The sequence below is a fragment of the Corvus brachyrhynchos genome, unplaced genomic scaffold (genome assembly GCF_000691975.1).
Source record: "Corvus brachyrhynchos isolate BGI_N302 unplaced genomic scaffold, ASM69197v1 scaffold17, whole genome shotgun sequence".
NCBI lineage: Eukaryota > Metazoa > Chordata > Aves > Passeriformes > Corvidae > Corvus > Corvus brachyrhynchos.
This window is the reverse complement of record NW_008240046.1, coordinates 2,127,610-2,155,028: the sequence shown is the minus strand read 5'-3', so window position 1 is coordinate 2,155,028 and position 27,419 is coordinate 2,127,610. Positions and strand designations below refer to the sequence as shown.

At 35.5% G+C, this 27,419-nt stretch overlaps 1 protein-coding gene across 1 annotated transcript; it reads right to left on the bottom strand.

The window, feature by feature from the left end:
- Positions 1-69: 69 nt before the first annotated feature.
- Positions 70-15,349, bottom strand: DTHD1 (death domain containing 1). The gene is given in 13 exon segments (XM_017744286.1): positions 70-369; positions 988-1,044; positions 4,315-4,559; positions 5,760-6,049; positions 6,631-6,795; positions 7,644-7,706; positions 7,708-7,780; positions 7,783-7,885; positions 8,676-8,855; positions 9,545-9,872; positions 10,360-10,748; positions 10,750-11,171; positions 15,076-15,349. Coding segments are annotated over 13 exon segments (2,889 nt in total).
- Positions 15,350-27,419: the final 12,070 nt, after the last annotated feature.

Here is a 27,419-nt window from a genome sequence, read left to right as displayed (position 1 = left end):
CAGAAGTGTCATAGAAATATTCATACCCTTCAACAAGTGAAATTGGGATGTGAGTGGCCAGAGATTCTATCAAGTGAACACCTTATTTTGCCACTTTAAATGAAGTTCTTCTGAAAGATCACTTCTGCCACTCTTCTGCAAATAGCGAGACAGGATATAGACAGATAATAGCTGTTTATCAGCTGACCTTGGAAGGGTCTTTTTCCACCAGCAAAGCAGCTCATAGATCTGGTGTGTTAAATTATCAGGGCACTTCAGCCTAACAAGCTGAAGTATGCTCCGTCAAACAGGTAAACATAAAGCAAACAATGATGTATTATCTTCTGCAAGCTCTTCTGCAAGCCAAAGCAGCAAATTGTACCGTAGGGCCTCTGAAGGGTAAAAATTAGTGAAATGAGAATAAATCTTCCTTTTTTTTGAAAAGCTCTTTAAAGCTGGAGGCTCAGTGGGTAAACTCTCCAACTAAATAGGGTTTGTTTTTTACTTTGGTGGAAACATCATCCCATCTCATTTCCAATGCCATTTTTGGTAACTGCACTGCGATATGAAGTGAATTTAGTCAAGAGCAGATTCAGCAAAGACCTATAATTTTTGGAACTGAATGGAGAAAGTTAGAAATAAAATAAATGGGTTTCAATATTTACAGTAACTGATTCATCAGTTATACTGGAACTTTCCAGTACAAACTGAATTTCCTTACACAGAAAATTATATGCTGTTCAAGCATCCCATCATAACAGTATCTTACAAGAGCTTTTGCATTTCCTGCTAAACAGATCTTTGTTTCTTTGACTATCTCTTAACACATTAACTATTTCCTCCTGGAATATGGCTTTTGAAAGTGTCATTACAGCTGAAACAAATCTTGGCATTTAAAAAAAATAGCAAGTACAGCTCTTATTTATGTTTTGTTAAAAAAAAATATATATAGATATATAAACTTATTTATGTTTTATATTTATGTTATTTTATTGGTTGTTTTCTTACCTGATGATCAGAAAAAATTTTTTTTGTGATTCGTGGATGGTTGATCAATTTTTCATGCTATTTAAGAAAATGTGTTGAGGAAAGAGAAATTACTAAATGAGTAAAAGGTGAGGCATATGATTTGGGAGTGGATTGCAGTAAATTCATTGGGGATTTAAATCTTAGCATTTAACATTTGTTCTATTTACATGGAAGATTTTTGTCATTATTGAAAACCAATTAACATCATCAGCAGGTATAAAACAGTGTATAGCTATTAAAATAAAGAAATTAATAATATTTGCATCCATCAAATATGCTTATTATCTCTTCTAAAAAGTTCATCCTTCATGCAATTTTACATGTTTGATTAATAGCATTTTGCCATAACTGATGTATGGAAACTGGGGGTATAGAAAATCTGTATAGAACCTTTGTAGATGCGAAAGATTCTAATTTTGAATACTGCATTAACTTTGCCTTTCTTTCAAAGAAAAGAACAATTTTTAGGTATGCAGTAGCTGTTGTTACGTCAGGTAAACATACTATATTTGTAGCTATAGTTATTAATTTTACATAGCTCAACTTTTAATAAAACATCATGAAAAATCACCAAAATTCAAATGACAAGTTCCATTAGAAAGTACAAAGTTCTTCCTCTTTCTTCCTCTAAACATTGGAGAGAGAGAAAAAATACTTTGTCCTGTTTTTCCTATAGCTGAGAAAGGTGAAAGTCTTCTGGGCTTTAGTGTTGTTTCCTACTACATACAGATCAAGAAACTACTTACATAAGCATTGAGCACAAAAAGAGATTCGTTTGTATGAAGTGAAATTCAGATTTATTTTTGTATAAAAATGAAATTACCCTTTTTTAGTACCCATGTTATTTTTGTCACACACATTCAGTTGTATTACCTGGCTGTTTATGCACAGCTCTCCTGAGGAGATTTGCCTGAAGTTTATTCTCTGATCTTCTGCTTTTCGTTTGTGAATTACGAGCATGAAACTCTGACTGGAAAAAATTATTCTCCTTTTCTTTCTGATATACTGAGCATTATGAAGCTGACCTTAATCACTTCTATAATACAGATTTTAAATATTGCTCAATATTTGGAGTGTCTCAGATGTACTGAGCTGCACAGTCATAAGGTCAATACATTCATAAACATTACCTATTGTGAATTAAACAACTTTTCATCAGGTCTGTATGCAGTCATCCTGGGAGGTGATTTCAGTGTGCACAGGATGCACACACTACGCATTACATGGCAGTGCAAAACCATCCTGTCCTCTACTGCTCTTGAGATCTTGGGGATTGGACTAGGTGACCCTTCCTACCCAAATTATTTTATGATTCTATGATTGGAATCTGCCTCGTTTTGCATGCTTCAACAGAAGTTCTGTCATTGGATGTACCCCAGTGTGAAGATAGAACGACATGGATAAAAACGTCTCAGAATAAAGGGAATATAAAGCTCTTCCAGAAGGGGGCATTGCTTTTCTTCTAAGCTTTCTTTGGCTTTGTTTAATTATGCATTTATATTTAAATTTATTTTAATTCATTAATGAGAATTTAGCACGTCAAAGGTCTGTATTAGATCTTCAAAGTTATTGTAGATGAACTCAATTACCCATGCATTGACTTTAATCTGAACCATTTATGCTACTTAATGTTAAAATAGTAGTAAAAATTATAAGAATTGAAAATTAGTATTGTCTAGAAATAGTGTAATAATATACAATGCATTAGATCTAAAACATTAAATTGCCTTTAAAGATTAAGTGTCTGTGGTGAAGTGCTAAATTCACCCACGGTTCAGCTGCACTGGCATGTGGTTCTGCTATTCTGATTGTCAGCTTAAGTAAAATACTCTCAGCAGTCAAAGCAGTTTTCTAGTCTGGAAGGCCCTGCAATTAGCCAAGTAGCTGCCTTTCTGAAGCAGGGGATAACATGCTATTCTGCTGTTAGACAATCATTAGACATAAAACTTCAGCAGAATAGTAATTTCATAATGTCTATATGTATTACGGCAATCTATTTTTGCAAAGCATTCCCAGACAGTAACACTGATGTGCTCTGTCAAATGGACCTTTCAGACATGACCAGACTCTAGTCATCAGGACACATAGAAACAGGAGAAATTAATCAAACAGGACACATAGAAAAGGAGAAATTAATCTTTTAACTCCTTAGCCCAGTGTCACATAAATACAAAATCTTTGAAATCAATAGATATGCACACACAGACCTAACATCAGAACCTAATGCACTATATCTGATTTGTGTCAAAAATAATAGATTAGAGCAACAAGTGTTTTCTGTTGCTGAAGAAATGAAAGCACCATAAACAGGAATATTAGTGAAAATCAGATTACTTCTGTAAAAAACATGCGTTTAAAGCAAAAACTCATGTGAATGTTTGCATACAAAGTAAAAACCCATTATTTTGACCACTGTCAGCAATATATTTGTAAGTGGCTAATGCAGTCACATACGTATAAAAAATGGCTTATGATCGTACAGTTACTGCCTTCTCTACAAAAGAAATTTAGGTGGACATTTTACAGAAATGAGTGAAAATATAGGAGTCAGAATGGTTGCCTTAAAAAGATTCCATCTGTCTTTGTCACAACCAAAATCAGGGATTCCAGATGCTTTTAACTATCATCTGGATAAAAATCATTTTGTTGAGAAAAGTGTGAAATCAATTAAATTCAAAAAGAGAGATATCCTACTGTTTGTCACCAGAAATTTAGACCAAGTGTTTCTGTACATATTTTGATATTAAAATGTATGCAACTTGTATGCAACTTGTTTAGTGCAGTATAGGGTGCTGGTATGTAGGCTCTTTGAAAAGTTTACAATGAGATTTCATTGCAGGAATATTAAAGACTGATTTATGTAGCATTAGTTTTCACCAGAGGTGAAAATAATTGCTCACATGGCTGTACTGCAGAGGGTAATCAGGAATAATAGAATAATCAGGTGATAGGTGGAAGACAGGTTACACAAACCCTTTAATGATCCAGTAATTTGCAATTCTGTGCTTCCAAGACACTGAAACAAGAATGATGTAACTGAAACTTCAGTAATAATTTCACAGTGCCATATCAGCTGGGGAGAGTAGATGGGTGAAAATTTTCTGCTAGAAATTTTTCTATGCTTATACTTAGATACGGTTCCCTCCCTACAGCTAAGAGAAATTCTGAGAATATTTGTACAATTGATGATGGATCAGAACTCCATCAGTGACTCCTGTGTGTATCTGTAAATCAAAAATCATACCAAGATCCTTTTAATGGTAAGGGAAAAAGGGAAATGTCTCTAATATCAAGTGAGAAACCCACCTTTGGTAATGTTAATGCTAATTTGCACAGTGGAGACTGGTGTTGATATTCACCATTTGGTAAGTTTTGTTCCCATTTCTTTGTTATCATCTCTCTGGTAATTTTATAAAACAGTGCTGTTCCTTTGTAATGAGGTGAACTGTAGTTACCAAATTCATCCACTTCTTTAATTTGGAGCTCCAGCCTGGGTTTTATTTGTGAATGAAAAATCAGTCTGTAGACTTTCCCAAAGTCTTCTCCATTTTCTGCAGTTCATACAATAAAATTAAAAAAACTTTTTTTTTTTCACCCTGTATTCAGATGCATGGCATCTAAAATAATTCAAGTAAAGGTAATCACATAAAGGTAATCACATAATCACATTCCTTGGTTGCTCTTTGTCATTATTATTACTTTACTGAACATTTGAGTTCAGCCTGCTTCAGTAGTAGACATATTTTCATAGCCAGCTGTCTTAGCCCTTTAATAGTTGGTTAAAGAGTAAGTGGTGAAGGCAGTCCTACAAGTTGAAAAGCAAGGAACACAAAAGGAGGTATGTACATAACACAGAGAAGAATAAAAATAAAAGGGTGTTGTCAATGGAATTAGAAGTATATGCTTTCTGGTTATTTAGGATGGATGTCTGTCTGTAACAACAAAATGAATGGCAGCAGAGGGGTAGATGCATTTCTAGGATTTCTAAATCCATTTATTTGACACGTGTATAGACTATCCTTTGCATATATGAGCAGGCATTTCTTGGGGGCTGGAGACTTCTCTTTTTGAAGAATGTTCCTTTCTTTAGGGTTAATGCAGTTTTCAATGGGAGAGTTTGTGTACAAAATGTTCAGAGGGCCAAATACATATTTATATGTTCAATCTAAGACAGGAGAGCCTATATGCAATTTTGGTGAAAACCTTTCTGAGGGTTCTTATCTCTTTTCCCTTTAAGCAAGCCTCTGAATGGTGGCAGCCACTGCATGGAATTTTCTCTGCCGCTAATGCAAATGGCAAAACACTCTCTCTCATCACCTCGATTCACAGTGTAGCTCATAACAGGCAACATTTTGCCTTGGATTTCTTGCTCACTCTGAGTGAATTTACACAGATAAAACAGTGACAGAAACCTGTCCTTTGGAAATAATTCATAAAATACCATGTATTTCTGAGGGACCAGGTTTCACAGAATGGCAGGGGTTTAGGAGATCTCTAAAGATCATCTTGTCCAACTCTCCTGCTCAAAGCAGGGTCACCCAGAGCACATTGCTCAGGAATTCGTTTGGGTACTACATTTTCTTTTCAGTTGAAGCAGTTTCCCATTAAGTTCCATGTTTCTTTTTTTGACAAGCAATAAAACACTGAAATAACCAAATGTAACCTCAGACTAACAGTGTTCCCATACAGCATTTTTTAGTAGCTGAGATAATTGATAATGTTCATACAGATGCATGAATTAAATGCCTTACCTGAAGCAGAAATATTTCCTCTGAATCTAAAATGAATCTGCTCTCCTTCTCTTAATGGGAACTGCTGTATAGGTTCTGGGGAACCAAAACAACCCTCCTCCTGGAGATTTTGAATTTCATTGGTCAATTCTTTGGATGCAGACAGCAAAACTACTGTTTATTATGGGTTTTCTCTTTTCTGATACAGTATCACATTAGTCATCGTGCTATGAAGAGCTTTTTCCAGAGCCTGAGCAAAGAGGAGAAGATATGTGTTTTCCAAAAGGAATGAAAGGTGAATGACCACAAAGCTGTATTAAGAAAAAAAACTAAAAAAAAAAAGGAAGAAAATTAAATTAAATAGCTTTATCTTATGTAATTTTATCAACTGCTAATAATTTATTCTTAAAAATAATATGGGGCTCAGTCTCCAAGAAGCTTTTGCTACCTTCTTTTTATCCTTGTTTCCAACAGAAGAAAAAGTGGAAATTTGCTTGCTTTTTTTGTGTAGAGTATGTTGATTGTGTATGTCTGATTTCAAATATATATGAATTTTACATGAAAGCAAGAGAATATTTCCTAATAAGAATTTTTAAAAAAACTATGATTTTGTAGTTAGAGAACTAAATCACATTTTCCAATTAAGAGTGATATCTGCATTTCCTGTTTAGTTTTCTATGTACTACACTGTGCACATTACATAAATGAAAATGTTGGGTTTTTTCTTTTTATGAGCAACAAATATAAATGATCCTATACTTTAAAGTGGAAGAAAAAACAAGTTCATGGTTAAAAAGGTATGATTTCTTAGCACTACAAATTTCCACTGATTTGTAAACACGTAAGTAAATATTTCCATAAATAAAATTTTGTTAAATTATTCATACATCACCTTTCTGAATGCTCATTTAGTTCAAATGATACAAGCCCATTCTGTGCATTCTGGACAATAACATCATAAAACACCTTCCACCCCTCTTCTTTGTTTCCATGACCTAATAATTTCAAAATATCACTGAGATTCTCCCCACTTCTTCTCACAGAAGTGCTCACAGCCCTGGAAAGCTAAGTAATTATAAAAAAAATAACATAAAAAATAGTTCTTCCAAAAGAGTAAGCTTGTATTTGTAGCTGTTTTCCCCTCTGCTTTCCTTGATGACTTTTTCTGGTTTACCCACCTTGCTTAAAATCTGTATCCGGAACTATACTCCAGAGTATGTGAATGATATAATTATTAAGAGATTTTTTTTTTTCCAGTTCTCCAGAAACAGCTGAAACTTAGAGATTATCTTGGTTTTCTTTGGGACTCCCAATGTTTTAATGTTTTTTTAAGACACGCCAAAAAGTCTGTGTTTTAGAAGTTTTGTACTGCGTACTTTGGAAAAATCTGGACCTTTATCTAGTGCGTAAAACTGACCTACTAGTTACCATAAAACTGACCTACTATAAACCATTGTGCCATGCGTTTCGATTCTGGTAACCACTGGAATGTGTAGAAGTAGAGATCAGAAAATTCAAAGGTCAGACTCAAATGAACTTAGTGTGTTATGAACACAGCAGCTTTAAGACATGTCTGTTCTTCATGTTCTGTGTCTAACTTTGTTGAAAATGCCTGAGTATTTCTTGCTGAAAAAACGTCACACTGTCTTCATTCTGACTTCTGCTAGAAATGTAGTGGTCAGCATATTTAAAGAATATACATCAAATACTGTATTAATTTTTCTGGTGAAACTAGTGCATGGAATTTTTAGGGTTTGCTCTAGTGTTTCTTACAGTGCTCCTAAGTATTGCAGTCTATATTAAGGAACAAACACATTTTTAATCCAAGAAATTATTAACCAACAACTGTTAAAATAATTGATTTTGATGTTTTAAAAAATGGTGAATTTGAGGTGAGGTTCATACCAAGGATGGTAAGCTGCAGCAACCCTCTTTACTGTAACACTAATGGCTCTTGCATGTTCTGTCATTTCCTTGCCTTTTTTTTTCTGGGTTTGGAGGACAGAGTAGAGTAATAGTGACTGAGCTGTTAAAAGGTTGGGTGAAGGATGCTGGACATGAACCAGTGCACTCGTAGATATCACTGAGTGGTACATATCATGCCTTGCTTTCAATGCTGAAACCATTGATCGCTCAATTGGCTGAATCTAAATGCAGAAAGAAATTGTACAATCAACTAGCAAAAAAACCCCAACCTTCCATTACATGCCTGATTTTTTTAGAAATTGGTTATCTTTTGGAGTTCGATAGGCTATCACAGAAGAATCAGACTCCTCTCTTTAACCCAAGAACAACCTTATCCAAGTACCAGCACTTTATACAAAGCACAGAAAAATGCTTGAAAGTTATCAAAACCTGGAACTTTTATTGACTAAAATATTTTGAAACTCATGACCTTCCTCAGATTTTGAAAAATTTATGAGATTTTTGTAATCTGGATTTTTCCAATCTGGATTTTTCCATAATTTTAGTTTCTCCCTACTTCCAAATTAACATTTTTATGGAAAAGGGAGAAATATATTATAACTGAAGCAAAATTTGAGATTATGCTCAGCCTTAGACTAAAACATGATAAAACCTTCTGTTGCACTTGCTGGCACCAAGGATGAAGGTCATGTGAGAAAAATGGTTCCATTAACTCGACAACTGGGCCAAAAAATTAAAGTTTGAGATGACACATCTTTATTGAAAACTACTGTATTTTCTGAACTAGGTAGAAGATCTATCTACCTTCCTTCTTTTTAGCTAAAGATATCCCTGACATGTGGTTTTAACAAAGCTGACAGGAAATTTGCGTGTACAGGATGTGAAACTGCCACCCCTTTTCGTAGACTTCTGATACTGGAAGAGATTGCACTTTAACATCATTGGCATACTCACTTCAGAACTGATCAGATAACAGGCTTATGGAACAAGTATCACATATTTCAAGCTTACCTTTAACTGCATAGGTGCTGGAGAACTGAATGCTTCTGGATGGTAACAGAAAGAGATTCGAGAATCCACACTCAGCTTTTGTAAGAGTCCTACCTTTGGAACAGTAAATGTTTCCTTCTTTCAGCATGACAACACAGAAAAAACACCCAGATGATGAATTTTTACTTCTACAAAGCCCTCCTCGATAAAGAGAATGTGGGGTTAGAGTGTTGGAAGGAAAGGAAGTTGTGTTTCACAGTGGATAAGCATTTTGAGAAGGCAACATTCTCTATGGAGCAAAGTATAAAATGAAAATAAATTGAATATTATTGCCACCTGCATGCCCAAGTACTTGGTGATCTCTAGTCATTATGTGATGTCATTAATATTCCAGTGTATGATTGGGGTGAAATGAAATAAACTTGTAGACTGGGTGATGAATTGAATTGATGAGTTGTAGACTGGATGTTGTTGACCAATGCAACAGCAAAAGAAGAGAACCATCCTGTGTTCCTTTGATATGGAGTTTGTACTTATACACATGGAATTGTGTTACTTTGTTGTGATCTAAAGGTAATTCCCCCTAAGTTTTACTTTTATCGAATAATGCAACGCATTGCACTTATTTACAAAAATCATGAAACATTACTCAACCATTAATATTGTGGGATCAAGCACATACTTAACATTGTAAGTGAAAAAAAGAATGTTATTAAATACTAGTTTTCAAATAGAATTCATTTTTGAGAAAGTAGGAAGAAAAGTTCTGTTTTACCACACATAATGGGCAATATGATTTAATATTGACAACTTTACTTGAAAAACTCCAGAGAGACTTAACTGGGAACCTGAAATAATGCTTTTACAATGTTTTGATGAGAGTTACCCACCTTATGGTTTCCTTGGTATCTTTGCAAAGAAATAGGAGTTAAGTAGTTTGACTGAAAGTTCACATCAGTCACCTTCACCATAATCTCCCGATAATTTCCTCTGAAGCATGATGTAAATGGGATTGCAATGTTGATAGGGAAAAGCAGTTTTTCATAATCATAGCATTCAATACTGATGACATTGCTGACCAGCTCCTCAGAATCATCCACTGCCAAGGAACTAGTGCCATTGAGTATATTACACTTCAGATTCTCCAGAAAAATTACAGGGGCTTTAATAGCACAAGCTGTTTCCTGTTTATTTTTACCACTCTCTTTGACTAGAAATCTATAAAAAAACCCAAAAAACTTTGTCTTTTGAGTGGGATAGTGTCTTGTATTTTTAATTAAATACTTCAATGTAATGATGTGCTACAAAGAAGCATAAAAACGTAATTCAGAAAAACATGTTTATGAATAAATGAGAAAATAATGAATTTTTTTACCTGTTTCAGAACAGCTTACAAATTACTGTAAAACTGATGAATTGTAGTCCTTTCTTACTAATTTCCAACAATTTGAGGATTATTAAGTTTATTGGCTGTGACTCAGTCCCTCTCTGGCATAAAAAAAATTATGCAAATAGAAACTTAGAGTTTACTTTAGACTAGAGGGAAAGATCTTCACTGCGCATGTTTAAACTGTAAACTGCTGTTATTTGCATGACCAGAAGCTGTTCAGTACATGTATATTGCATTTCTGCACACACATGTTATAAGTTAATAAGCAATAATTAGGTACATCTATCCCTAAAAAAAGGAAGAATATGTGCTTACTCTTTGTTTGTCCAGTACCTAGATTTTTTTACTACTTCTGAATCACTCACAGAAGGATTCACAGAGGTAAGATCATAGGTTTGTACTGAAGATGTGAAGGTACTTAGGTAATTACTAAAAATCTCATCATTTGATTCCATTTTACTGCCTTCCATTTTCTCTGTCAGTCTGTGCTCTTCACTTTCTAACCCTTTTAAAGAGTCCCTGACTTCTTCCTTTTTATCCTGTTCAAAACTATCTGTCATGGTTCTGTCATAAATGTCTTCCAATGTCCCAGTCAGAATGTCTTCCTCATTCCTTGTAAGAGCATCTTGAAAAGCCAGTTCTGGAGGCTTTTCAGTAACAGAGCTACCTCCATGAAGTTTATCCTTTCCATTGTACTCTTTTTTTCTCTGTAAAAGAGATGATTGGTAGTCGGTGTTCACCATCTTCCTTTTCCATTGGAGATTCTTTACTAGTGTCCTGTTCTTGAGCAGATTTGTTTTCAGCTTATGATGCAACTTTTCCTACAGTTTTAATTTCACTTGTGTGGGTTTGATTAACATTTTCACTTTCCATCTTGTTCACGGAAGGAGTTCTTTGGAATTGCTGACTGGGATTGGGAGATGCTTCCACAGAGTCTGTTGCTTCTCCTTCCTAAAAATGCACATCAGTTTCTTTGGAAGCATTTTGACCAGTCTGCTTCTGAGAATCACCATCTTGTCTGCAGCTTGCAGCATAAAATTTATTTTCTGACTCTTGAAGGTGTGAGATTGTATTTATGAAATAATCGTTCACTTTCAGCAGATAATCTATAATTCCATTGTACTCTGAGGCAAAAAATAAATAACCAATTAAATTTTGCTATAAAAGCTAGATGAAAATGTGAAAACTATTATATGAGTACTTATTGAATTCCACATGATCCCATAGTGCCATTCAATACATGAATCACACTGTATTTCCTGGCTTTTCAGCTGGAGTCAATTTCTTAAGGACTGAATATAGACAAGTACATGTCTGTACTTGTCTAAGAACAACTGCGTATTTGTCAAAGATTTACTCTGGCAACTGTAATGAACACCTTTCTAATGATCAGACACTAGCTAAATTCTTAATGACAATCAATCCAAATCATGGCATTGATAAATAACAGTCAAATCAATTTGGGAAGATCTTTAAAACTCAAACTTGTATTTCCTAAAACTGAATCCTGCAAGATTCTAATGTGTGGGTCTCTAGCAAAGCTAATATACATGGACCTAATTTTATACTCAACCTTAACAACTCTGAGTTTTTGCTATGAAGAATAGATGATAACATAAAATCACCAGCCTGCATATAATACTGAAGCTCAGCAGTTTGCAATACCCAGTTATAGGGATGGTGAATGTTGCCCTTGCATATAACTAAAATCGCTTTGCGAAGGAAAAATGCACAAAAAGCACGCAATCACTGTGCACCATTCATGTAAGATTTTAACTTACATATTTTATGATCCCTCATTTTCCTTATCTTAAACCTTTTTTTAGAAATTATTCCAGATATTCTCTGCAAGGATTTCAAATGTATTATTTAGAGCTCTTCCCTCATGTTATGCTGTCAACCTCTATAATTGGAGTGGTATCTTCATTAGTTAGATATATTGCAAACCTCAGAAAATTTTCAGCTTATTTCTGTTTGCTGCATGAGATCCTGGAGAACTTTGTTTTGCAGGTTAAATCTCATGAAAGTCAACACAAATAAGAAAACAGTACAACAAAGTATGGTGTGGTGTCTACTTACTGTGTGCAGAGACACACAAGGGAAGGAAAACAAAAAGGGCTGATACAAGTCTTACAGGAAGCCTTTGACTTACATTCACTTTTTTAAAAATGTCATATGAGGTAAATCAATACTTCAAGGTTTTCCATTTGGAAAATAATTTTATTAAGAATGTCATCACATATCAATGAGTGACATTATGTGATCTAGATAGAACTCACATCTCTATTTGCACCTGATTAATTTAAATCTACAAAGAGTACAGTTCAGAATAGCTTTTTGCTTATTTAACTAGGTCTAAAAGTTATTCCTTTCTAATACTTCCTCAGTTCCCAAGTGACTTATTATATTTTGACTATATTTGGGAAAAAAAATAAAAAAGAAGCAAATACATTTTTAAAATATTGTTTACACTGGTAGTTTAAAGGAAAATACTATTTTACTCTTTTTCCAGAGACACTTTTACAGTAGTGAAGAAATTCTAAATAGTTTAAAAGGACTGAGAAATAAAACAAAATGATTGGAAATAACAGAGCTTTTTTTGCAGAAGAGGTTGTAAAAGACCACTTCCCAGTTTCACTGTTAGGCAAAGTTCAAGCTTAGACAAAACTGCCAACATTTACATATCCTCCCTGAATTTTGCATTTTCTAAACCAAATAAAAAAACCCTCAAACAAATTGTACAGCTCTTTAAACCTTCCTAAAATCAAATTTGAAGATAACAGGGTAATTCAAAACAATGGCATTTTCCTATGCTGTAAATGTGACTTTTCTAATATGGGCAAGAAAAGATATGGCCTTTTAACAGTATACCATCTGATTGTGTCACAGGGAAAGACACTTTTTGCATTCAGTTACAAGGTTAACCTCAAAATAAATCTTCTTTTGTGTTTTTCCCTCCCCCATCACTTTTCTAACACTTTGCTTTCTATACTTTTTCTGATGTTTGATAACACGGCTTTAGAACACAGAGGTAGTTTATATGCAACTGTCTCCAAACATCTTTGCTGACTGTTTTAAGGGAATTTGTCAGGTGAGGAATAGCAGCTTTTTGGAAGGAGAATGATTCTTGGAAACCTGATAAAAAGAGAATTAAAAAAAAAATCACATAAACTATGAGGTCAACAGGACAGCTAGCTTGCCTGGAGCCTAGGAGGAGACTTTTTAAACAAAAATGTTTTATTATTACAGATTTTATAAACCTGTAGGCCAAAGACTCAGAAACAGAAGCATAGATAAACATTTCTGTCTGTAATCTCTTTCCTTCTATCTTTTTGCATTATAGAATCATCATAGAAGGATAGAATGGTTTGGATTGGAATGAGATGATCTTTAAGGTTCTTTCCAACCTTCCTTCCTGTCATGGGCAGAGACACCAGCTAGACCAGGCTGCTCAAAGCCTCATCCAACCTGGCCTTGAACACTTTGAGGAATGGAACATCCACAAGTTCTCTGCCTTTTTCTCCCTCTTCCTGTGTCTTATTACTCTCTGAGTAAAGAATTTCTTCCTAACCTAATATTTAATCTAAATCTCTCCTCTTTTAGTTTAAAACTGTTCCCTCCCGGACTACCACTATAGGTGATAGTGTCTGTGTAAAAAAAACCACTCTCCCTCTTTTTAAAAGACCTTTTTAGGAATTAGAAGGCTGCAGCAAGGTATCCCCAGAGCCTTGTCTTCTTCAGCATGAACAACCCCATCTCTCTCAACCTCTCTTAAAAGGAGAGATGCTCTGATCCCTCTGATCTTCTTCATGGCCTTCCTCCAGACCTGTTCCAACAGGTCCATGTCCTTGTGCTGGGGACTCCAGACCTTTATGTAACACTCCAGGTGAGGTCTCACAAGGGGGGAGTAGACAGGGAGAATCACCTCCCTTGGCTGTTGGATACTCTTCTTTTGAGGTTTAATGCTGATAGACCTCAGACAGAAATGTTAGTTATTTCTTCTTTGATAAATGTTAAGATGTTGATGTCCACCTACTGCAGGACTGAGCTTAGCACAGAGCAAAGCTCCTGTGAAGATATTTAAGAAAGTACAAGAACACCAAAGAAAAGTGAGGACTGAGGAAAAACGTGTGAGAACCAGCCCTTCAAACAACAAAGTCAGAGAAGATGGAAGAGGAGGTACTGCAGACATGGGGCAGAGATTCCTTTGCAGTCCATGGGAGACCAGACTGGAGCAGATATCCTGCAGCCTGGGGAGGACCCCATGCCAAGGAAAGTAGATATTCCCTGAAGGAACTGCAGTCTGTTTAGTATCCAATTTTTCCTGACAGGAACTGCAGACCATGGGAAGGACCCACAGCAGAGCACGGAAAGAGTAAGCAGGAAGGAGTGTAGAGGGAACTATTATGGACTGACTGCCCATTTGCCATTGCCCTGCCCTCCTCAAGAAGGGGGGAGGTAAAGGAATTAGGAATGAAGGAGTGAAGTTGAGCGTGGGAAAAAGAAAGGTTGGAGGAAAGATCTTGCTTCAATTTTTTACCTTTGCTTCTCACTATCCAAATCTATTTAAATTGACAATAAATCAAATTAATTTTTTTCCCTAAGTTGAGTCTATTTTGCCGATGATGGTAATTTTAAGTGATTTTCTCTATATCAACCCAGGATTTTTTCTATCTTTCCTTTTCCTGTTGAAGAGGGAGTAAGTTACTGGTAGGCATCTGGTGTCCAGTCAAGACAACCCCACTAAAGTATAGTGTACATAAAACTTTGAACAATTCTGTTTAGTTAGTTTTACTTTTATACATTTTTTGGTCACATGATGAGAATTATGAGTCTCATATTGAATCTCATGGAATGGACTCAAAACCAGTGTGATACAACTGTGGGAACATGAATTAATTTGGTCTAACGAATTACCAACTGAAATACTAACAAATGAAAATTAGGGCCCCCCAGCATCATCAGACAGAAGAATTCAGTCTAATATACCCAGTCTGTCTGCTTACAGCTAAGTCCTTCCATACTTGTCTGGACTTCAAGTCAATTCCTTGTGTTTATCATGGACAGCACTCAGCACGTGGCAGGTTTCTTGAATAATTTCTGTAACATTCTCCAGCTGCTGGCTGAGAGATCTGCTCAGCTCTTTTGCTAAAGAGCTCAGTCTAAGCACATACTCCTCCATACCTTCTTTATCCAGGTCACTTTTCAAAAGCACGTCTCTTGCTAGCAAGTTCAGGTAACAGATTTTTCCTATCGTTTGTCCTGATTTCCCTGCAGGTGTAATCTTACTTTTAGCCATATCCATTTAATGTTCAGAATATGCTACTACATTTTTTTTTTCTGCTCAAACACTTCCACAAGTTGTTGTCCTTGGTTCAGGCTACTGCACTGTTTAGAATTTCCAGACTAAACAGAAATTTTAAGAGTACTGTATTTCACAAACCAAGCTGTAGCTGAGAAACTCTGAATTGATGTTGGCTATTAAAAAGTTACTAGGTGACAGGAAGAAGTGGCTGTTCTGTAACTATAGGCAAGGATTGTCAGGAGACGCCAATGTACATCATGCACCTTTAAGGGAGGTTATGTAACTCAGTTATGTAGCAGTGACTTAAAATTTCAGGATATCTGAGTAATTTCTTACTTCAGTGGCTACAAATGATCAGTACCTATGAAATCAAGCTTAATTGGTTATTTATAATTATATACTCACCAACAATGAGGAAGTGTTTTCACTGCAATATGACATTAAATGCTATAGGTCATTTGACATTGTTTTCTGAACAACTGCATTTTATTTGTTGTTCATAGACATCAAATAGGTGGGATAGGCCCAATCTACCATGAAGTGTGGATGATGTATTTGAATGATATGGATGTTTCAGCAATACAGGATTCTACAAATCTAATTTTGTGGTTAGAGAATACAGTTATTAGCCACAGATGTTGAAAGAAACTTGCAGTTATTTCTAGGGGTGTTTATATAACGGGGGAAGAAATGTAAAAAAAAGACTATCAGTTAAAAGTTCAAATAACTAATGACTGAACTTTTGTTTGACACTTTAGAAGTTGAAAAGCAAGCTTAGGAGAAAAACATGGGGTTACTAAGCTTAAATGTGCTAACAAGAACTTCCTGTAGAGTTCATGGGGAAAAAGCACTAAACTATGAGTAAGAGTGCCTCATATACCACACTCCCATGAATACCCCCATGAAAGCAGGCAGCGTCCTTTTGGAGGAGCTCACAACCATGTGCTCCTGGAGGCAACCTGGGAAGTAGCAGAGCTAGTGCCTGACAGGGCTCCTGTGTGGTCACCATCTTCAGTAAGTGAAATTTGAGCACGGGTACATCAAGGACAGCATTTGCAATGATTTCACCCAGCAAGTTCAGGACCAGATGTCTCACCAGGACAGCAATAAGAACAAGTAGAAGAACATCACTGACATTCTTACTGATGCTAATTTATGTTGTGTTGTGTGATGGGCAAGGGGAGGATATGCCTGAAAGCCTCATTGGCAGAGTTCAGTACTGGGCTACATCTGAGGTATCACACCAAAATATTTTATAATTTAAGAAATGTACTGCAGGAATTGTTGGTATTGTGGCTTTCCTACTAAACATTCCTTTTTATGGCCCACTGTAAATATAATTAATGCAGCTTTAAATGGCAACTAAAATGGGATTGAGATAGAAAACCACACTGAAAATTGCATCTAAGCATAGCAAGAACTAATAAGGCAATGTCAGCAGAGTGCTTTGAAGATGTAAAGCACTGTGTAAATGTTAAAATAACAATGAAAGATGGAAAGAGTCTTTAATAAAATCTGTGAGCAGGAACTAGCTGTAATTATTACATTCAAAAGGAAAGTTACTTTTGACTCATTATAGTTTGCTTGATCACACTGAAAATACAGCACAGCTAACAAAAAAAGGTATGTGAATCATTAACCTACTTACCATTTGTGATGGTTCAGTTTCTTCACTTTTCCTAGATTATTCCTAGTAAAAAGGGAAGCCCAAAGAGTATGTATACTTTCATGCACAGAGAGTGAAAAAAAATGTCATCTTTCCACCCAAAAGTTTTGGAATGTGTAAGTGAAAAAAAAAAGGGAGATGAAGGAATACATTAATGTGTAAATAGCATGTAGCATTGCACTGACTGACCTCTTCTTTAGAGGTAAATCCATATTGTTCCCCTAACCATAATACAGGTGAATTCATCAGCTCCAGATCTTTTCCAATATATGTATCTCTTCAGATTACTTCTCAATTAATTACCAATGTGCAGATGTGAGGTATGAGAAAAGACATTAGATTGAATAAAGGTAAAAGAAGATCTAATTTTTAAAAAGTAAACTTGCATGAAATAGGTAATAATAAATGAATCTGTTATAAGATTATGTTACTCACTGAATATTGTAGAGCTTACAGAAAGCTACTATAAGACCCTGTTATAATCACAGTTTTATAAGATATGAAAAGAACTGATCTATATTCATGTTCTTTGCCATAAGCAAATTGTTGTGGTTTGGGTTTTTTGGTCAAAAAATTATATATCTCACCCTCTTCAGTTAATACATGTCTGTATAAATTATCTGTGCATATTCAAAAGAAGACATTGACTAGTTTAGAAAATACATTTGTCTAAAACATATTCAATAGCAGAAGAGAAATGACTCTGATTATTTAATGGGTAGTTAAACAATGTCAAGCCTTAGAGATAAAAAAGTAATTATATTGGTCTTCTCTGTAAACATGGGCGAAACAAGCAAACAAAGCTTTTGTAAAAATGTGAAGAATTTCATGGTATACATGGTATAAGGGCATGCAATTACAGAGTGGTCTGTATAAGACTTTATTATAGATGCAATTACATTGTCACTGAAACAGTTACCCCACAATCACTGCTATTGGGAGACACTTCATTTTTAAACACAGGATTCTATACCAGATCTCATGACAGCAAATGAGGCAGGAATGGCCACTTAAATTACAGTTGACTCTTGCAGGTTTTTTAATCTTCAGCAGTCATAAAGAGCATGTATACTTAGGCTGTCTGACCATTGTTTTAGCAAAAAAAAAAAAAAAAAAGTCCCACACCCTATGACACCCTATGTTAATTTCAGTCCCAGTGCTGGACTATGAAAACCTGTTTATTATATTTTGCTATCAATTTGCTGTTTCTCCTTAGTTGAAGAATGGTGATAAATTATGTAAATGGAATTTCTTAATCTTTGATGCTGATCCCTGAATAGCCTTGTAATTTAATGCTTGTGTTTATGTACCATATTGACAGGTATTAGACAATGTAACTGCAAAGATTTTGGGGAAAATTGTGTGGTTTTTACTTGACACGAACTCTTGCCCAAAGAGATCCAGTTGGTGCAGTTGTACCTTTCAGGGCTCTGCATGCTCCCATGGGGTTTCATGGTCCAGATCAGCCCCACCTGGTGAGTGCAGGTGATTAGCTATGCCATGCTTTGAAGCTTTCTGAACACTACAGATTGTAAAAGAACATGTTGCTGCAATTAGTAAAATATAATTGGAAGACAGGAAGGGTAAAGAAAGTAGGCAACACAAATTATTCAGACGTATTGCAGTGTATATCCCCTGAAAATATATGACTGCCTATATTAGTATATAGTATAGAGTACACTGAAGAAAATATTTTAATATCACATGTGAAAGAGAAAGTCCTTTCAATGCACTATGATAAAGGATTTAGTACAAAGGTTATTTAGTTAGAATAAAATTTATAGAGTAAATGCTGGAGTCACTTTAAGCTTGTATTTTTGTGAAGTTAATTCAGCCTGGATTAGTCACTGAGATGGTTTACTGTGCAGCACACCACTAACAATGAGGATGTTGAGACTTTAGGAATAAGTAGACTTGGTAAATACAGTATTACTCAAGTCTCCAGTAAGTTTAACAGTGAAACTATAGTTTGCTCTTTCAGCCTTTACTGTATCTGAGCAGAGGTAAGAAAAACACAGGTACACAAAGAGACACATAAAAACAGTCCAGGGATATCTGATCAGAAGTAACTCTCTAGGATTTGGCCACTGTGGATCCTCAGCCTCACTGGTAATCCCTGCCTGAAATACATCCTTTGACTGAGAAAGAATTGGGCCCATGGAGGTAGGATGAAGACACAAGCTGACATGTTATCCACTGCCCATGGACATGGGCTAATTGCTGTTACAATAACAGACTCACAAGAAAAGAGACATGGGTGTCCAGCAACCCAACTGTTAAAAGTAGGGTCCTATGCCCAGGTAGGTAATATAATGCAAAAGGAAGAAAATGAATATCATTTGAGACAATATGCAAGAAATAAAAGTGCAAAACCAATTGTGATAAATATTGAATTGTTAGTAGATTTTGTTTCTTTTAGGTCTTGCCGTGTTATTTATTTATTTATTTATTTATTTAATGTGAAAAGACCTATGCACTCATAATCAAAGTTTAGTTATCCACCAAAATTTGATTTTCCAAAGAGTGATCCTACTCTTCAGCAAAGCTACATCAGCAGAAAAAGAACAAATTGGAAAAATTGGCTCTGTGCTTGATTTTGTTTTAAAACAATTCCTATTCCTGGGTTACATTCACATTAAACTATATTCCCTAAGTATTTGAAAAGTCCTTTAAAAAAAGGGCTTTTTCATCCATATTAAATAATAGCCTTCGATGTAGGAAGAACAAAATATCCAATTTAGAAAAGCAGGGATCAAATTATACATTTAAATCAAATTACCCTTTAGCAGATATACATGTTCTTTTCAGAATACCTTAACAGTGTTGCATAGCTGATAACAAAGGAAGTGGACTTTGTTCTGCTAGGAAAAGAGATTAGAGAGTGTGGTGCAGATCCAATAAGTTCTGTCTCTATACTCTGCATATAATGCAAAGCTCAGTATGTGACAAAGAATGTATTTTGGTGTGATCTATTCATATTTGAAAATACATGTAATGGTTTTTCTTCCCATCGCTGGTATTATAAGGCCCAAGTAGAAAAGCAATAATAGTATAAGAAAAACTAAGAGATTGCTACAGAGGCACTGTGCCACAGAATTTACACCATATGTTCATGTAAAGGCTTCATTTAGCACTCTATTACAGTGACCAGTGCTGGAAAAAAGACATAATCCCTATGAAATACGTAATTATGAAGTAACATGGTTAAAAAAAGGTATCTCTCTCTAAGTGCAGTCACAGCACTTGAATTTAAGCAATCTTAGCTACGAATCAAGAGCTCAAGAGCCTCACATTAGGAAAAGCAAAACTCCAGAGCTGAGGAGGGAAGGAAGTCTGAGCCTGTGCTAAACCCCTGTATGGGGGCCATCTTTATACCTATACTCGCTTAAATGTATGGTGAAATTGGCTAAGTTGGCCATTAAAGTCAGCTTAGTTTCTGTGGAGCATTCAGGCACCCACTGTTGAAAAACAAGTTATGTTCTAGGATAGAACTAATACACAGATCATGAGTTCAGGGTGCTAACTGTGGTTTTCTCATTTCTGAGCCTGATCTATGCCTAGTTGCATAGCCACAGCCTTTGGTTATCTTTGTGACGTGTGGGGAAAAAAGAAAAAGCAAGTGATATTCTTTATGTGTTCTCTTTTAGTTTAATTTGTGATAACTATTTGTAAGCAGTTTGAACAATATTCCATGGGAACAAATCATCTATCAAAGAGACTGCAGACTGGGACTTCGAGTTCTTTACTTTGGTGTGCAATGTCCTCATGTTTGGAATGGCAAGAGGAACGTCTAGCCCATCTAATCTGTTCTTTACTACTTGAGCACAGACCTACAAAATACAGTGAGAATGAAAGAGAAGATAAAAATATCAATACATACTCTCAAATCCATATAGTGTATTATCCTATTTACAGTCTTCTACAAGAAAGAATCTTGGAAATCCATCTGAAAATCTACTCTGCCTGAAATCCACATTGACCTGTAAAATGCATAAGTAATAACCTAATTATAACCTTTATGAAAAACTAGTTCTTGAAAGAAAAATGCCTTTTTCATGTGACCAGCAATAGTATTTTGTAGTTATTAAACCTAGAAAAAATGTAGGCTTTTCTATCCAATATTGAAGTAACACTTATTTAATTGCAATCTTAATTATATTTTAGAAAGGGAGAGGCTGTAGAAACATGACATGAAAGTGTTGTTTTCACTTGATAGTATTTCTTTTCATAATGAGAAAGTCCCAGTCCATTATACTGCTGTCCTCAATACTGGAGTTAGACCTTCATTGCTCTTAAGAGATAACTTTAGTACAAAGAAATGTTTGAAGGAAGCATGAAATTCTCTGTAAAGAATAAGGTGAAAAAGATAGAAGGAACTATCTAGATGTAGAATGTTGTGCTATCATCAATTTCAGTGGACTCTGTAACATAAGCTGAGTATTTGAATGAGATTTCTTAAATGGCTATCTAATGCAAAATAGGCAGAATACTTAATGCCATTCTTTGTTTATCTACAATAACTAAGATTACTGGTAATTTCAGTACCACCTGGTACTACCCAGTTTGCTTGTTTACTTTAAACAGTTAGTATTTTACATTTGAGGCTGTTGCTCAATTTGCTATTTAGAAAAGAGACAGAAAACTAAGGAAACTGTTTGTGAAATGGGGTGTATATAGTAAAACTTCAAAGACTTGATACCTCTCACCTTCTAACTTAACCTAGTAATAATTTCTACAAGAAATTATTCATGGACAGATGGGGTATCTTCACTTTGAGTTTTCTATTAAAGTGTTTTTTGCATTTACAGTCAGCCTCCAGTTTAGCACTTTTTAGAGCATCAGAATGCTGGGAAGTGAGTCAGCTATCATGAGGTGCTTTCTTCGGTTGGGCAGAAAGCAGTGAGGAAAAGAGAAAACAGAAAAGAGAGAACAGGTTGTCCAGAGAAGTTATTTCAGAAAACACTATCCCTGGAAGTGTTCAAGGCCAGTTTGGATGGAGCTCTGAGCAACCTGGTCCAGTGAAATGTGTTCCTGCCCATGGCAAGGGGTTGGGACTAGATGATCTTTGAAGTCCGTCCCAACTCAGTCCATTCTACAATTCTATGATTCTATGATAATATGTTTCATCAGACCTAAATAACAGTATGAAAGTGTACTTAACTATAGACAATTTCAACTGTGAATTTACTATGGAAATTTTTTCCTCTAGAAATAGGTCTGTGATGTCTATTATATTTCATTACTTTCCGTTACAAATTTGCTTAAGCAACAAGTAAAATGAAAGAGAGAAGGAAGTGCTTGAAATGGTGACCCTTAAATCTAATAGCATCTTTAAAGGTGTCAAATGTGGTTTCTGTTGAGTTCGAGTAAGCCAATGCTGTGGAGATAAAATCTTAATGATGTGTGATTCATTACAATTCAATGAACTGTGCAAAAGATAAATATGGGAAAAAATGTAGCACTTTGATGTGCAGGAAATTTCCTCAGAGGGATTTGTTTTCAAATAAGTTAAAGAATGCTCCATTAAGCTTCTCAAAGATGACAGGAAGCTATGTCAAGGTAACTAGATTCCCTAAATGAGAGCAACAGCAAAGAAATAAAAAAACCCTGAACATGCCACATGCTTTGAAGATGCATTTGTATTCAAAATCGACTTGAAAACCTTTAAATATAAATGAGAGACAGAAGTGCTAGAATGAGGTCCCACTTGGAACACAGGTACTCTGGAAAAAAGTATTAAAGCCACTAGATTTAGATTTTCTAGTGACAGATTTCTTGGAGAAACCCTAGTCAGCAACTAGAATGAGATATTGATGCCAGGTATTTTAAATTTTATCTTTTTTTTTTCTTGGTTAGATGCCTTTCATTTGCAGCAAGAGCTTAACTTCCTTGTATTGCTAGAATAATTTGTCTGCTTTCAATTCTAGGCTTGTGAATTCAATAAAGCAGTACTGCAGACAAAATTCTCAGCTTATCTGTAGGTTAAAACATGCACCAATCCTTAGGGAAGTGGGGGTCACCAACCCATAGGGCTGTATCCAGAGCTTTGGGTACAGGCCCAGGACAGGACTTGGAGTGCGTTAGTCCAGGCAAGTACCTGCCAGTATTGTGTGCTTCGGAAAAAAGGCAGCAGATAGAGCTTTCTTAACTTCCTGGAACCTCACGTTGTCCCAAATAATGTATTTTGAATTGCTATCTTTGCAGACTTGTGTTGAAAGTGAAGTTCAAGGTTTCTAATTCACTCATCACCACTACATGAGAGGTGCTAATTAGAGCAAATTTTACAAGTTTGTATTTGTTGGTTTACAAGTAGATTTATGACAATAAAGAGTGTGTCAATCTAATAACTTCTTGAGAGAATTTTGCATGTGCAGTTGAGTGCCATATGCAATATGTAAGTCAAAAAATTCATTCAGACAACTGTCACTGGAATTGGTAAAGGAAAGAAAAACATCAGTACATTGGAAAAGTAACTACTAAAAAGTACTCTGTGGGATCACTTTTACGCATTTGTTTCAAAAGTCATATATCAATATCAAAATAGCTAAAGGGACTACTTCATGAGTCCCTCAGTAGTTTTAACAAAACATAGACTGCATTAAAGTCAAACTTATAGCCATTAAAGGAAGATGGTAAAACTGAATGTCATTGTGTTATCATACCTGTATAAAATTGCTTTAATAGCTTATAAAATGGTAGTCTAAAAATCCATCATATGGTACAGGGAACCATCTTATGACGCTTCCTGGAAATCAAACTGACTATTAATTACATTAAAATATGGGGTATGGGTCAAACTGGCTTACAGGTTTGAGTAAAAATGGAGGTTGGTGTCCAGTATGACATACAAAAGTGACTGACTTGTAATACATTGAACAAGTGGCTGAGAGGAATCCCAAAGACACATAAAACGTTGATAGCAAATGCAAAAACTGAAGTTAACTCTAGTGCTTATTATTAACTGCAGTCCTATCATTTTTCTGAAGTTTTGTATCATTTTGTCTTACCCTGATTGAAATATGTTACCTCATGACAGAACTCTTATGAAAATTGTAATGCGTTATTTAATTTCCAAGGTTAGTATTCCTGATATTTTATTAACAATAATATCAATGTTACACTATAACAATAATAGTGAGGCTCAAATCATAAAAGGCCTAGATATTTACCTGCTGGTTATTTGAAGTGTAGCTAACATTTCATTTCTTATGATGCTTCATAAGCTCCAAAATCTAAATATTTAACCTTCACAACACCTTGAGGAGACTGGCAGATTAATTTTATTACCTCTTCTTTGAAGAGGAGTAAATGAGACTGAACCAACTGCAGAAGACCAAGTTCAGAACTTAGACCTTGCTTGGACTGTGTTCAATAAGAATATGTGGGTTGTTTGGTTTTTTTCCAGGAGAAAGTGAAATAATCTCATTAAAAGTCATAACTAAACTCAGGTCTGCTGTACATTTTTAGGTAGCTGACAAATTTCATGTAAATATCAGACCTACTTGTAAGACATCCATAAAGGAGGGAGTAGCAGTTGTTTCCCAATTTTATCTTATCAATTGGCTGTTTGTGCAGCTGGTTTTGTAGTTCTTAAATAGAATAAATATACAGCAAATAGAACTGATCTATAGTTTAAAAAATATATGTCTAAAAATTACAATATTTGAAATTTGGAAAATGTCTGACTAGTTTGAATCAGTTTCATTAGAAGCTCAATGAACAATGAGAAATGTGGCAAACATCTATTCTTACATATGGCAAACCACACAGTGTGGAAATCTGGGATATATTCATATCCTAAGGATTAGTTCCTGTACAGTTTGATGATATTATTCCATCTTTACTCAAACACAGACTTACAGGGTTATTCTTACTGACTGATGATAAAAAAAACCAGGTCAATATCAATCACTGGAAAACAGGCTTTTTAAAGGGTTTTGTAATGATAAATATGAGCTGGAAGGTATTCTTAGCATGTTTACTATGAATGACCTTATATGGTTAAATGTATTTTAGAATACAAAAGCCCTAATGTCTTTCAGAGAATAGAGCAGAAGTCATGCAGCTCCTATTTATAATTAATTTATTGACTGAAATTTTGTCTTGCTCTACTAAAAAAACCTGCCTACCTAACACTTTTTCATGACAACAACATAGAAACCCAAAGGAAGAAGAAATTATCAGATAACAAAATCTCTGCAGCTTTCAGGCCTATCAGCAGATTTTTCAAAACTCAATCTTATCAACAAGTTATACTTTCCCTTATGTCATATCTGAATTACACCAAAATTAGTAAGATGCAATTTCCTGCTGGATTTTTGTAAGACTTTTTTTTTTACCGTAGTGTTAGAAAGCTGCCATTCCATGCTCATCAGAGAACTATACGCTGTAGATAAATTAGAGGCTGAGAGCTTTCTTAAAAGATGATATATTATGCCACTTGATTTCTAACAAAGAGTAAAACACCATATATTAAATTATACTACTTTATTTCTAACAAAGAATAAAACATCCTATGTGTTTGTGCGGTATTGATAATGTAATTTAGACATACACAAAAAGTCAAGAAAAGCCCCTAAACCCCTAAAAGCACAATGTGGCTTAAAATGATCTTGTGTATATTGCAATTTGTCTGGATATAATGCAAACAGAAAAAAGTAAGCACAACTGGCTATGTGTTTAATGCTTATTTCTCCCATTCCTCACCCTCTCCCAAAAAAAACCCACTGAAAAAAAATTATCTCAGCTCTTGTGTTCCTGTATTGTGGTCAAGGAAACTGTGTAAGTACAACTCCTGAGACACAGTGTGTAAGTAAAACTCCTGAGACACAGTGTGTCAGGGTGCACTGTCATGTTGTGCTCTGAGGGAAGATACCACTGCTGCACAAGTATAAATGTGTTGAGGGCAATCTCTTTCAGTGAGCTCCAAGTGAGAGTCTGACACCCTTTTTTAAGGACGAATGCTGAGGGGACCATTATCTACAGTCTCTGCCACTGGTCCAGTGACATGGGCAAATCACATGCGTCCCTGGAAGAGGAAGAAAATGGGCTCTATGGAAAGACTTGAGAATTTCTTGACAGAGAAGAGAGAAGAGCTCAAGGGTATTAATCAATGACCATACCCTTAGACTTGCAGGAAAAAGAAATTCTAGCCCACCACAAACTGCTAATTAACAGAATTTTTGCATGGTGAGGTAAGCCTCGCAAAGGAGGCCAGTCTTTTGTTATTTACAGGGCCTGAATCTTTCAAATAGTTTAAGTTACTGTGGTTAAAATTCCTTTTCAAAGTCAGTATTCATTAGCATTCTTACTGTCCTGAAAGGAAGCTAGGCTTAGCTGGAAATGCTAGGCAAATCTGTGATCAGATGACTCTGTGAGTCATTAGGTTACAATTCAGAAAGGCTATGACACAAAAGGGTGTTAGTATACTTACCTCAATCACATCTGTGAACTCACTTGGTTTGGAAACGTATCAGCCCCTTTGCAAATAATTGGGAATGACAATCCCTTGTCTGAGATAGACTCTGAAAAAGCATTAATAAAAAAACAAGCAAGAACACAATGTATTTCTTTAGATATAAAGAAAAAAGGTAAATCCAAAAATTTGCTTGCATTATACAAGTTTAGGAGGTAAAATTAACTGCATTTTTTTGGTACACAGGTATTTTTGTAACTAATACTTAGAACTTGCAGCTAGATTTTCAGAAGTGCTTGGGCACTGGTGGAATTGGTGCTGTAATGCTGAACTGCAAACTTCTAGTCTGGAAGTTTTGACTCTAAGTTGGAGAGTGAAAAAAAGCTGTTTGCATTCAAAATTGTGATCCTGAAACCTCACTTTAGTACCATGGCACTAACAGTTTTTAACAGCCCTGCTACTAGTAAGGCTATTTAGTAAGTCTATTTTTAGTGTGTAGGAAGCAGTCTTAAAAAGAACCCAGGTTTACTTGCTCCTAAATTAGCACTTTAATAACTGGTGTCTTTTTCTCAGTATAGCTTTGCTTCTGTTTTGCTTCTGTAGAGTGAGTGGCAGACCTCAGACTTCAGCTGCAACACTGTAAGCTCTCTGGAACCTCCTTGGATTTAAAGAGAAAATATCGGCACTGACACTTCAAGAAGAAGATGTGTATGTCCACCAGTGGACAACATTAAAGTACTTTCAGTATCATTTCGTAGTAACAAAATGCTAGTTTCATCTGAGTGACTGTTTTTCACCGTCATGGGCGAGCTCCAAGAATACGGGAATTCTTAGAAACTAGTGAAAGCTTAGTAACTTTAGGTTTTTTAAAGCAAGTGATCATAGCTGTATCACTACTGGCAGGCTGTCCTGCTTTCTCGCAGGTGGAGCGCTTGCCCTCAGCGTGGCTCTGCGTGGTGACAGAGGTGGCACCGGGACGCCCTTTGCCC